This window comes from Acipenser ruthenus, chromosome 28, assembly GCF_902713425.1.
Source record: "Acipenser ruthenus chromosome 28, fAciRut3.2 maternal haplotype, whole genome shotgun sequence".
In the NCBI taxonomy this organism is placed as follows: Eukaryota; Metazoa; Chordata; class Actinopteri; order Acipenseriformes; family Acipenseridae; genus Acipenser; species Acipenser ruthenus.
The window spans coordinates 6495806-6508141 of NC_081216.1; the positions used below are offsets into that span (position 1 = coordinate 6495806).

A 12336-nucleotide genomic window follows, 5' to 3' on the forward strand; every position below is an offset into this window, starting at 1 on the left:
ATATTACATTTGCGTGACAAACCGGATAGCACAAATGGCACTGACATTGTTGAGCAGCAACAAACATTTCTGACTTGATGTGTACACGATCTTATAGTGCACAAGTCAGTGAGTACATCACTGGCACATTGTGTGTAAGTAGTTAATCAACATTTTGAAATAAAAGTTTCCTTAATTTTAAATAAGAAACCACAATGCCCCCCCCTTTTTTTTTTTTAGCTAAAACGGTGCCCCATTGGCAGGCACGGGGCAGTGGGGGGCGTTCTCCTGGTGCGCTCTGACTGTCAGCTAAGATCAGCCCGAGTGTTGATGTTCACTCGATTTGCTAAATAAAATAGCTTTCTATTTTGGAAGATAAAAGTTGTACGCTTGGATCGGGGTCCGTTTCTGTCTGCAGTGTTAGGATACAGGTCATGCTTGCAAAACTTGTATATTAATCAACCCAACATGAACTTAGATCTTTTATTTAACATCGTAATCAAAGAAACTACAAAATGATATTGGAAAAGTCTACCAGAAGTCAAAATACAAAGCGGTATGTAATGCTATATGTTGATGTAAAATTATTCAGAAGGTTTCATACTGCTTTATGAAGAAAAATGTGTTAATTCTAGAGGGTGATGCAAAACTTTTAGCCATAGCTGTAATTTACATGTTTAGATATTTGTAGTTTTGTGCATCACCAATAATGACACATTTCACTTATTAGAAATTGAACATTAATTTATCATTCTGTTTTGTATACCACTCTATGAGAATGCATTTGAAATGGTAAGCATACACCTCAGCACACTGAATAGATGTCTCTGTTGTACGTTTAGCAGGTAGCGTCTGGGAGTGGCAATGTTCAGAGAGGAAATGGTTCAGCTACTTATCTGTTGAAATTGATAACTCAGATGTTGTGTTTCAAGCTTCAAGATTTAGGCCAGATCACTGTGAAACTGAATCAATCGACTCCCAAAGGTCTGTCTCTTCCTGTCCATGTCTGAATGATTTGACTTGTAAACTCATCACGTTTCTCAAACTAATTTATAATTATAGTATCTCATGGCTGCATTAGGACACAAATGATTCAATATTGTGCAATGTTTAATTCTGCATTGTGGTGTTTTTGTAGTTTGTACAGATCAAATAATAAATACTGTAGTAGCAGCAGATGCTTTTCTCTCAGCCATCAGTAAAGCTATTTGCTGTAACTTGTTTGAGTTCTGTTTTCAGTATTAATGACTACATTTAGTGTCATTTTATTTTTAGTGTGTAACATTTCAGTCAACATTTGTCCAATCAGGAACTCGAATTATGAGAAGATTCGCATTGAAACAGTATTAAGTACAATATCAAATGAACTAAACATTTTCTACAAAAATAATGTACACAGTACACTGAGACAACCTAAAATGAAATATGTGAATTTGATAACAGATAAACAACAATAAGTTTATTTATTTGCAACCACCAAGAAAAGGTGTTAAAACCAATCCTCGCCCAGGACAACTGGAAGCTGCTAGAGACTGGAAAATGCTGGCAGATGTTGGTCAACGGCTTATTTTTCCACCTGAGATTGCCACCACTAACCTTCGACCAGATATTGTCTTGTGGTCTGGATCAGCACACCTTGTTCACCTGGTAGAGTTAACAGTGCCATGGGAGGATGCTGTAGATGAGGCGTATGAGAGGAAGAAACTGCGGTATGCTCAACTAGCCACTGAAGCGGAACAGCGAGGATGGAGAGTTCGGGTTTACCCAGTGGAAGTGGGTTGTCGAGGATTTGTGGCACACTCTACAACCCGGTTTCTCAGAGACATTGGATTCAGTGGCCAAGAGTTGCGTCGCACAGTGAAGAACTTATCTGAAGCAGCAGAGAGGAGCAGCAACTGGCTGTGGTTGAGACGGAAAGATTCTGGCTGGGGACAGGTAAGTAAGCTGGGCTGAGTTGAGTGGGGGACGGAGGGGGGTGATGCTGGGACGCCAGAATCACCGTCGAGCCCTCTTGAGGTGTCGTGGGCTAGTCGACGAAACACTGAGGATGGAAGGTGCCCACTTGAAAACCCCAGAGATGTACCCTACTTAGCTCAATCCAGACGGTTGTCATGCTGATGCGCTGGGGAGGCCGCACTTTGGTTGATCCCCGGAGCCAGCATCGCAGCCGTTGTGTGTGCTGATGCGCCAGGGATGCAAAATAAGCTCATCCCTGGAGCCAGCATTACACTTCAGCCATTAACACCAGACAGAAGGATATCTACATCATCATATGGAAGGAAACGTAAATGGATGGAGACACATATGGATCACATTAGTTTACTGTAAAGCTACGTCTTAGTTGGTGCTTATCTTGGCGAGAGCCGAGTTCAAATCAGCATGAAGTTTTAACATCTACTCTCGTGTAATGGAAATCATGAAGATCTGGATACGTCCAGTGACTGCTGTGAATAGTGCAGCTGGCAACAAGGGAAAGACCTTGTGACAGCCTGGAGAGACAGCTGACAGGAGGAAAGAGACCCCATTGGGGCTGGTAAGGGTTAGCTACCCTTGTCGGCAGTATCCAGCTCTGTGTTTACAGGATGCTGGAGACACCCGCCCAAGGCTTCTAAGAAATTAAAGAGAAAAATACCCCTAGAGTCTGCGAGAGCGGGGGCGGAAGATGACTCAACGTTGGACAACACGGTTTACGACTTAGGAACGGAAACGGATATGAGTATGGAGAGTACTTCACAAAAGACTAGTTCAAGATCTGCAGTTAACAAAGACATGGAACTCCAGGTTTGTGTCTGCGGCTGGAGCAAGGCGACAACGGTCAGGGGTTTGAAGATTCATCAAGGGAGAATGAAATGCTTGAGGGAGAAGGGACAAGGGCCTCGCATTGATCAGTACTTCTTACGAAGTCAGTCAAGTCAGTCGAATGAAATCCAGCGACAGGAAGCAAACCACAGTTCGCAGGATATCAGCACCCCTGTCATAGATGTGAGGAGGACTTGCATGGACACAGTTAGTGATGAACCTAATGATCCTTGTGAACCCGGTCAGACAAACCAGCATAAGAGAGAAAAGAACCTCAACGGGCACAAGCCTGGAGTTAAATGGCCAAGAGCTTGTGAGAAAACTGCATGGGACACAGTAAACACAGATCTCTGCGTTGCTTTGGAAAGATTAAGTGGAACAGTTGAAAAGAAGCTGGATAAATTTGGGGACATCATCTACGCATATGGAAGTGAGAGGTTTGGAGTTGAAAAAAGGAAGGAAAAAGTACAAACTATTCCTGGAAAGTGTAGACGGCAGCAGGAGATTGAACGCTTAGTTAGAGAAAGGAGACAGTTGAGGAACCAATGGAGAAGAGCAGAACAAAGTCAGAAGGAGGGACTCAATCTCTTACAAAGGGTCATAAAAGATAAGCTTGCAACATTGCGCAGAGCTGAGCGCCTACGGAAACGCTACAAAAAGAAGGAGTGTGCGAGAGCTAACTTTTATAAAGACCCATTCAAATTTGTAAAGAAGTTATTCACCAGTGAGAAGAATGGCACACTAAAAGCATCTAAGGTTGAGCTGGAGAGATATTTGGAGGAAACACATACAGATTCAAAAAGGCAGGAGCCTATGTCAATTCCGTCAGACATCCCACCTATCAATCCACCAGAATACCAAATGGAGGACTGTGCACCTAAGTGGAAAGAAGTAGAGCAAGCTGTGAAAAAAGCAAGGGCTTCATCATCTCCAGGGCCTAATGGAGTTCCGTACAGAGTGTACAAGAGTGCTTCAGGAGTTCTACGAATTCTGTGGAAATTGATGAAAGTGGCATGGGAAAAACAGGTCGTACCAAGAGCATGGCGCCGAGCAGGTGGAGTCTTTATACCTAAAGAAAAAGATTCTACAAGCATCAGTCAGTTTCGTCCCATTTCCCTATTAAACGTAGAAGGCAAGATTTTCTTCAGCATTATTGCTCAGAGATTGTCAGCTTACCTATTAAAGAACTGCTTCATTGACACTTCAATACAAAAAGCGGGCATTCCAGGTTTCCCAGGTTGCTTAGAACACATCAATGTGATCTGGCAACAAATTCAATCAGCTAAAAAGGAGAGGAAGGAGCTCCATGTGACATTCCTGGATTTGGCTAATGCATATGGTTCAGTGCCACATGAACTACTTTGGGCAGCATTTGATTTTTTCAGTGTACCGATGACAATAACAAATTTAGTGAAAGCCTATTTTGGAGATTTGCAATTCAGTTTTTCAACTTCAGAATTCAGCACTACATGGCAATGCCTAGAGGTTGGAATAATGGCAGGATGCACAATTTCTCCACTGGCTTTTACCATGGCAATGGAAGTAATCATTAGGGCATCAAAATGGGTAGTAGGAGGAGAGCGCTTGGCTTCTGGAATGCGACTACCACCAATTCGAGCATACATGGATGACATGACAACCATGACTACAACAGTAGCCTGCACTAATCGATTATTGGGCAAATTAACCAATAACATTGAATGGGCACGAATGCAATTCAAGCCCACTAAATCAAGGAGCATCTCTATAATTAAAGGCAAAGTAGTAGATAAAACATTCTTCATTAATGGTGAGGCAATACCAACAGTGTCTGAGAAGCCAGTGAAGAGTCTTGGGAGATGGTACGACGGGGATCTAAAGGACACAGTTCGTGTGGGAGAAGTTAGACAACAAGCAGTGGAAGGGTTGAAGAGCATAGACAGCTGCGCTCTACCAGGTAAACTAAAACTCTGGTGCTTTCAGTTTGGTCTACTGCCGAGGTTGCTGTGGCCACTGACTGTGTACGAGGTTTCTTTGACAACAGTAGAGAAGCTGGAAGCTTTAATCAGTTCATACATCAGGAAATGGTTGGGAGTTCCACGCTGCCTCAGCAGAGTGGGACTTTATGGTAAAGGAATACTGCAGCTACCAGTCTCTGCTCTAACCGAGGAGTTTAAGTGCGCCAAGGTCAGACTGGAAATGACATTAGTAGAGTCACGCGATAAATGCGTAAGGGAGGCAGCACCTGTGTTGAAAACTGGAAGAAAGTGGGCGGCAAAGAAAGCTGTGGAAGATGCAAAGGCTGCCCTTCGAATTGGTGATATCATGGGGCAAGTTCAGCATGGAAGAGGGGGTCTTGGTTTCAGTTCAACTCCTCCTACATGGCACAAGGCAGCCCCAGCTCAAAGGAGGAAGCTGGTAGTCAACGAGGTGCAAAAGCAGGAGGAGAGGATGAGGTGTATAAAGGCCATTTCCCAGGCCAAGCAGGGAGAATGGATGAGATGGGAGAGTGTGGAACAACGCAAGATTGGCTGGCAAGACCTATGGTCAATGGAACAGAGCAGGATCAGTTTCCTCATCAGGTCAACATATGATGTTCTCCCATCACCACAGAACCTAAACCTCTGGGTAGGAGAGGATCCCTCATGTCCTTTGTGTTCATCACCTGCAACATCAAGGCACATTTTGACAGGATGTAAGGTGGCTCTTAGCCAAGGACGGTTTACTTGGCGCCATGACCAGGTGCTGCGATGTTTGGCCTTAGCATTGGAAGACAAGCGTAACATGACCAATAAGTTGTCACCTGTTCCATCAAAACATTACAGACAAAAGACAACATTCCTCCGCCCAGGAGAGCAACCACCAAGAAAAGGTGTTAAAACCAATCCTCGCCCAGGATGACTGGAAGCTGCTAGAGACTGGAAAATGCTGGCAGATGTTGGTCAACGGCTTATTTTTCCACCTGAGATTGCCACCACTAACCTTCGACCAGATATTGTTTTGTGGTCTGGATCAGCACGCCTTGTTTACCTGGTAGAGTTAACAGTGCCATGGGAGGATGCTGTAGATGAGGCGTATGAGAGGAAGAAACTGCGGTATGCTCAACTAGCCACTGAAGCGGAACAGCGAGGATGGAGAGTTCGGGTTTACCCAGTGGAAGTGGGTTGTCGAGGATTTGTGGCACACTCTACAACCCGGTTTCTCAGAGACGTCGGATTCAGTGGCCAAGAGTTGCGTCGCACAGTGAAGAACTTATCTGAAGCAGCAGAGAGGAGCAGCAACTGGCTGTGGTTGAGACGGAAAGATTCTGGCTGGGGACAGGTAAGTAAGCTGGGCTGAGTTGAGTGGGGGACGGAGGGGGGTGATGCTGGGACGCCAGAATCACCGTCGAGCCCTCTTGAGGTGTCGTGGGCTTTTAACATCTACTCTCGTGTAATGGAAATCGTGATTCAAATAATTATTAATTACTTTCAGCAGAAATCACAAAAAAAGTCAATCCCCACTCATGACTATTAAACAAGTACAGGAGTGTTCTTTCTTTATAAGGACACTAGGAAATAACTTAGTGAACAGGAAACACACAGATCTAGCTTAGCTCAGCTTGGCCACAGCAACCAAACGACATGCAAAAAAGCAATATCAACAAGGCCTCAGGGTAAGCAATGGAAAATGATGACTAGTTGGCCTCCAAAAATCACAATAAAAGCCTTTTCTAGTGAACCAATGACATGCGATTTCTGACATCCCATTCAGTTTAGTGACAATTTCTGTCCTGTAATTGAATCCTGTAAAATGTGGATTTTGTGGGGGTTTATTTAACAAATACTGGTGTACCCAGAGGTGCCTCATTGCTTAGTGGAGTACTGTAAAATGTTTGGCATACCATAAAAACTCTTGATTGATGTTAAGCTAAAATTAAGCAATTCTGAATCTCTAATGCTACCCATACTGAATACCAATACTACCAGTGTACTGCCCTGAAAACCCACTAGAAGAGCCATATTACCAGTAATTCAGAACAATAATTTCCCCATACGGTACTGTAGCACACAATTGTTTATATTGGATCAAACTGTTGTTACCTTTGCCCTTTAGTACAAAACTGTTACGTTTTCTCTGTTTTGCCATTAAGAATCATATGTCTCATGTCTCACAGCATTACTTAAAAACGTTGACAAGAAATAAGTAGATTGTTTCTGAAACCTCAAAACAAAGTCCAGAATTTATATCACATACAATTCAATAATGTCTTCAACTGAACTGGGATATTGAAAGTGTTCTTTGGTAATGGTGCCACTGCTACATGACTTAAACATTGAGCCAAAATAAGCCTTTATTAGTGAAGCACATCTCCTTTTACTTGGGTCCACACCACACTCTCTGGGTCTTTGTTTATTAACCCACCACATGGCTGCCTAGTTGAGCATCAAGACTCTCTACCATAAATCTGAGGCCAAGTATCATGCGTGTTATACTCATAGAATGTTTAAATAAAGCATTTCTTGAAAACAATCTCAACTGGCTGTGACTTTTTTTATTAGTATAAACTATGTGCTATGCTACAAATTAGAAATATTGCAACAACAAAAAAAATATTGGTCTTTCTCAATGTCGGTGTCTCTTTGAGAGACTTATTGTCAAAACGTTTGTCTTGAATAAATGTTTGCTTTATTTATTTATTTATTTATTTATTTATTTTTAAAGCTCCTGGATTTCAAACCTTGCCTACAGATGAAATACCCTGCTGTGATAGCCATTCGAATAACCTGCTTCAGCCGAGACGCTAACACAACGCTTGAAACCTTAGCTCGGATGCAAAATCAGGACGGGATAAAAACTGGAACCAGTTTGGGATGCTCTCTCTGAAAGTCAGATTGCACACATTCACTCCTCACCCTTTTAAAAGTGTAACATATTAAAGTGGCCCCATGCTTTTCACATGGTTATAATATGCATTTTCCATAGATTACCATAGTTTGATATGGTTTTGAATATGCTTTACCATACCTCTCTTGGCTTAGCAATGCTTACCTGTGCTTTACCATGCTGTGCTTTGTTACACTTTGATGTGTTTTTACAAGGCATCCTCCAACACTACATCAAGATACAGTAATCCTTATGTGCTAATTATAACAAGATAGCACCTAAATACTGTTTTTCACATCCCTACCCACGTGATATATCACGCACAATGTACAGGTTAATTAAAAGAGTGTTGTTTGTGATCCTGCAGTTGAAAACCAGTTATAACCAATCTGAAGGCTCCTAATCAGATGTGCTGTCCTGCCCTGTGTGCTGCTTATCAAGACAAACCAGTGTCCTTATTGAACAGTTATTTCAACTGTCAGGTGTCAGCTCCCTTATAAAAGTTTACCACAGTAAATCTCCATGATCATTTTACAGCTTTCTGATGCTTTTTCCATGCATTTACCATGTTTACCACAGTTTGCCATGTTTTTTTAATATGCTTTACCATTCCTCTCTGGGCTTAACAAAGATTAAATACGCTTTACTCTGCTTTCACTGTGCTGTATTACACTTTGCTGGGCTGTTACTATGGTAAACTTTAACAAGGCTGCTGTTTATGACCTATAATAGTTCAGAGTTCATAGTGCAAGTCAGTTGCGCATGCTCTTTATAATCACGCTATATGTAAATCTCTGTCCCTGCATTATAATCCAGCTAGAGGGATCATAATGACTAAAATCAAGGTTGGAGAGTTTAATAGTTTGGGGCTCTTCATGTGTCAGACTGGCCTATAGGCACGCCTCTTTTAAAGGGTTAAGTCAATCAGACGTTGGTTATACACTGAGTGTACAAAACATTAGGAACACCATCCTAATATTGAGTTGCACCCCGTTTTGCCCTCAGAACAGCCTCAATTCATTGGGGCATGGACTCAACAAGGTGTCGAAAGCGTTCCACAGGGATGCTGGCCCATGTTGACTCCAATGCTTCCCACAGTTTTGTTAAGTTGGCTGGTAGTGGATCTCTACTCCGAATAGCTCGTTCCATCTCATCCCACAGATGCTCAATTGGATTGAGATCTGGTGACTGGGCAGGCCACTGAAGCCTGCAATGTTGACATGCGGCATGATGGATGCATGTACTTATGTGGTTTTCTCCATACCCTAGTCCTCCCATCAGCGTGAAACAGCAGGAACAGGGATTCATCAGACCAGCCAATGTTTTTCCAATCCTCCAGTGTTTTCGTTCCTTAGCCCACTGCAACCGCAGTTTCTTGTGTTTTGCTGGAAGAAGTGGAACTCTGTTAGGTTGTCGGCTGCCATACCCCATTCGTGTCAAGGTACGATGAGTTCTGCATTCTTTTATGGGTCTTTCGGCACCAGTGTTGTACTGGACTGTCAGTTGACTAACTGTAGCCCGTCTGTTGCTCTGCACAATTTGTGTCAGCCTCCTTTGGCCTCTTTCATCAATGAGCCGTTTTCGACCACTGGCCTGCCATTGGCGGGATGTCCTTTGGGTGGTGGACCATCCTTGATACACACGGGAAACTGTTGAGCGTGAAAAACCCAGCAGCGTTGCAGTTCTTGACACACTCAAACCAGCGCGCCTGGCACCTACTACTATACCCCGTTCAAAGGCACTTAAATCTCTTGTCTTGCCCATTTACCCTCTGAATGGCACACATACACAATCCATGTCTCAATTGTGTCAATGCTTAAAAATCCTTCTTTAACCTGTCTCCCCTTCATCTACACTGATTGAAGTGGATTTAACAGGTTAAATCAATAAGGGATCATAGCTTTCACCTGGATTCACCTCGTCAGTCTATTTAATGTAAAGAGTTTTGTACACTCAGTGTAAATATATATATATATATATATATATATATATATATATATATATATATATTTACACTGATTATATATCAAAAGTAACACAATAAAATAAAAAGGTCCTGCTTTACAGTAAGGAAGCTCTAGTTTGGATGTGTCTCCACTTAAGGGTTTGTGAAAAGACATTATTGTGCAGCCTGGGGAACAAAGCATATGCTTTTCTTCATGTATTTTTTAAAATAGTGCAACACCTACTGTTTGCCTGTAACATATTGTTTTCAATACATATAATATCAATTACTTGTGTTTTCTGGTAATAATCCTTGCCCAAAAATACATATATACATATCATTTAATTTCGCCACCTAATGTGAATTTTTCAATAGTTCCAGCATTATTGTGATATTTGGCAAACCACTTAAAATTAAAAAGAAAAAAAACGGTACTGCATCATTATTTACAAAGTAACGGTTTTCTTAGATAAGAATAGTGTTTTTATTTTGTATTTGAGACATTGATTCAATTGCAATCACGTGATTAAATACAACGTGTTATGAAAAGTTTTCAGATATATATTCAATGTTGTACTAGCTCTAACTAAAGTTTATGTAACAGCTACCACGAAACTACAACAGACAACACTGCGCCGCAGCATCAGTCAACTCTTAATAAATAAAAACAAAAAAGTGTTTCAATAATAACCAATGGCTTGTTATGAAATGTAGGTTTAAAATATAGAGTATATTGCACAGAACTGAACCATAAAAAGCGAGTCCCCTCCCCATACGACTGCACATCTGGTTTTACTCAACATTTGGACTTTCGTGGCATTCCATCGCTCCAGTTAATCCAACTCAGTTTCTTTAAAAAAAAAAAAAAAAAAAAAAAAGCAATACAGCATTTTGCATAAGTTATATCTACAACCAGGGTTAAAGCATGCTAAGGCGGAATTGTTTGCACGCTCTAAAATACATTCTGCAATATTAGCCTAGCAGTTGTAAGTAACACTAACTTTTACGAAGCAGTTTTTCATCTTACCTGTATTTGCTGTCCCTAGTCCCAGACTAAGGATGCATAAATATAACGTGCATTTGCAGAAGATGAAGAAGCGGGTCCACATAAAAGAGGTTTGTTGGTCGATGCGTTTCATACCAAAGGCTGGGTGGGAAATCTGGTGTGGTTTTTCTTTTCAGAAAGGAGTGATGGATGAGAGAGACATATAGAGAGAGTGTGTGGGTTACAAAGGTAGAGAGAACTTTCGGACTAAAAGTGTCTCTGTGTGTCTGTGCAATGACTCCAAAGAGAACATGATTCAGACATGCGTCACTACAGCGGCTGCAGCCACTCATTGAAGGAGGCAGAACCCAGAATTGTCTCAAAATGTGAAACCCTCTTGCTGGTTTATTTTCCAACAACGGAAACATTTGCCATGCACTACGTATTTTCAACGCTATTGCTAATATTAGAACAATAAAAGACTATAGTTTGCAACATTGTAACACGTGTACAGTAAAAACACAAATATATAATACAAAACTCATGTGGTGTTATTGTAGTACGCGTTAACGTGGTACACCGTGTGCGCGCTTACCCGGCATGATTTTACGTCAAAAACCTATGAAAGGGGTACGATGTACTGAGTTTGGCCTTTAAAGTTTTTTTTGTTTGTTTGTTTTTTAATATATATTGTAGCGATCCGAACATTTACGTTTTGTACTGTAATTCCCGCTGTATTGTATTCCCTTCGTCTTCTGTATTTCCCGCCGTTGCTTGTTGGAACAAAGAAGACTACGCGGCGATCTGATTCAAGCTTTCAGAATCCTAAAAGGTATAGACAATGTCGACCCAGAGGACTTTTTCGACCTGAAAAAAGAAACAAGTACCAGGGGTCACAAATGCAGATTAGATAAAGGGGCATTCAGAACAGAAAATAGGAGGCACTTTTTTACACAGAGAATTGTGAGGGTCTGGAACCAACTCCCCAGTAATGTTGTTGAAGCTGACACCCTGGGATCCTTCAAGAAGCTGCTTGATGAGATTCTGGGATCAATAAGCTACTAACAACCCTGTCTCTGCAGCAGTGTGGAGTAGTGGTTAGGGCTCTGGACTCTTGACAGGAGGGTCGTGGGTTCAATCCCAGGTGGGAGGCACTGCTGCTGTATTATTATTATTATTATTATTTATTTCTTAGCAGACGCCCTTATCCAGGGCGACTTACAATCGTAAGCAAATACATTTCAAGTGTTACAATACAAGTAATACAATAAGAGCAAGAAATACAATAACTTTTGTTCAAGCAAAGTACAAGTGTGACAAACCACAATTCAATAATACAGCAGATAATAGTGATAGTTACATCAGGATATGATTAAATAGTGATCGTTACATCAGGATATGATTAAATACAAAGTACTACAGGTTAAACACTTGGCAGATTACAGTATTCTGAAGTACAGGATTAAATGCAGTAAAATAGGGGGCAGATAAGGGGGCAGATAAGAGCTGTACCCTTGAGCAAGGTACTTTACCTAGATTGCTCCAGTAAAAACCCAACTGTATAAATGGGTATTGTATGTAAAAATAATGTGATATCTTGTAACAATTGTAAATCGCCCTGGATAAGGGCGTCGTCTAAGAAATAAATAATAATAACATGTGTAATTTCTAGCCTGCGTGTTGTGCCTCCTGTGTCTCCCCTGTGATTGGCTGTTGTTTGTCAGTGCCCATTGGTCCTGGTGTGCGGCTGAGGACCAATGGGATGTGTGTAAGCTCCAGTACA

General features: G+C 41.6%; 1 protein-coding gene across 1 annotated transcript in view; it reads right to left on the reverse strand.

Annotated features, from left to right (window-relative positions):
* LOC117435168 (C-type mannose receptor 2-like) overlaps positions 1-10840 on the reverse strand; it is an 87421-nt gene extending 76581 nt beyond the window's left edge. Inside the window, 1 exon segment of the mRNA XM_059003240.1 lies at positions 10596-10840. Within this exon segment, the coding sequence (XP_058859223.1) occupies positions 10596-10707 (112 nt within the window). The 5' untranslated portion in view covers positions 10708-10840.
* Between the last annotated feature and the right edge of the window lie 1496 nt (positions 10841-12336).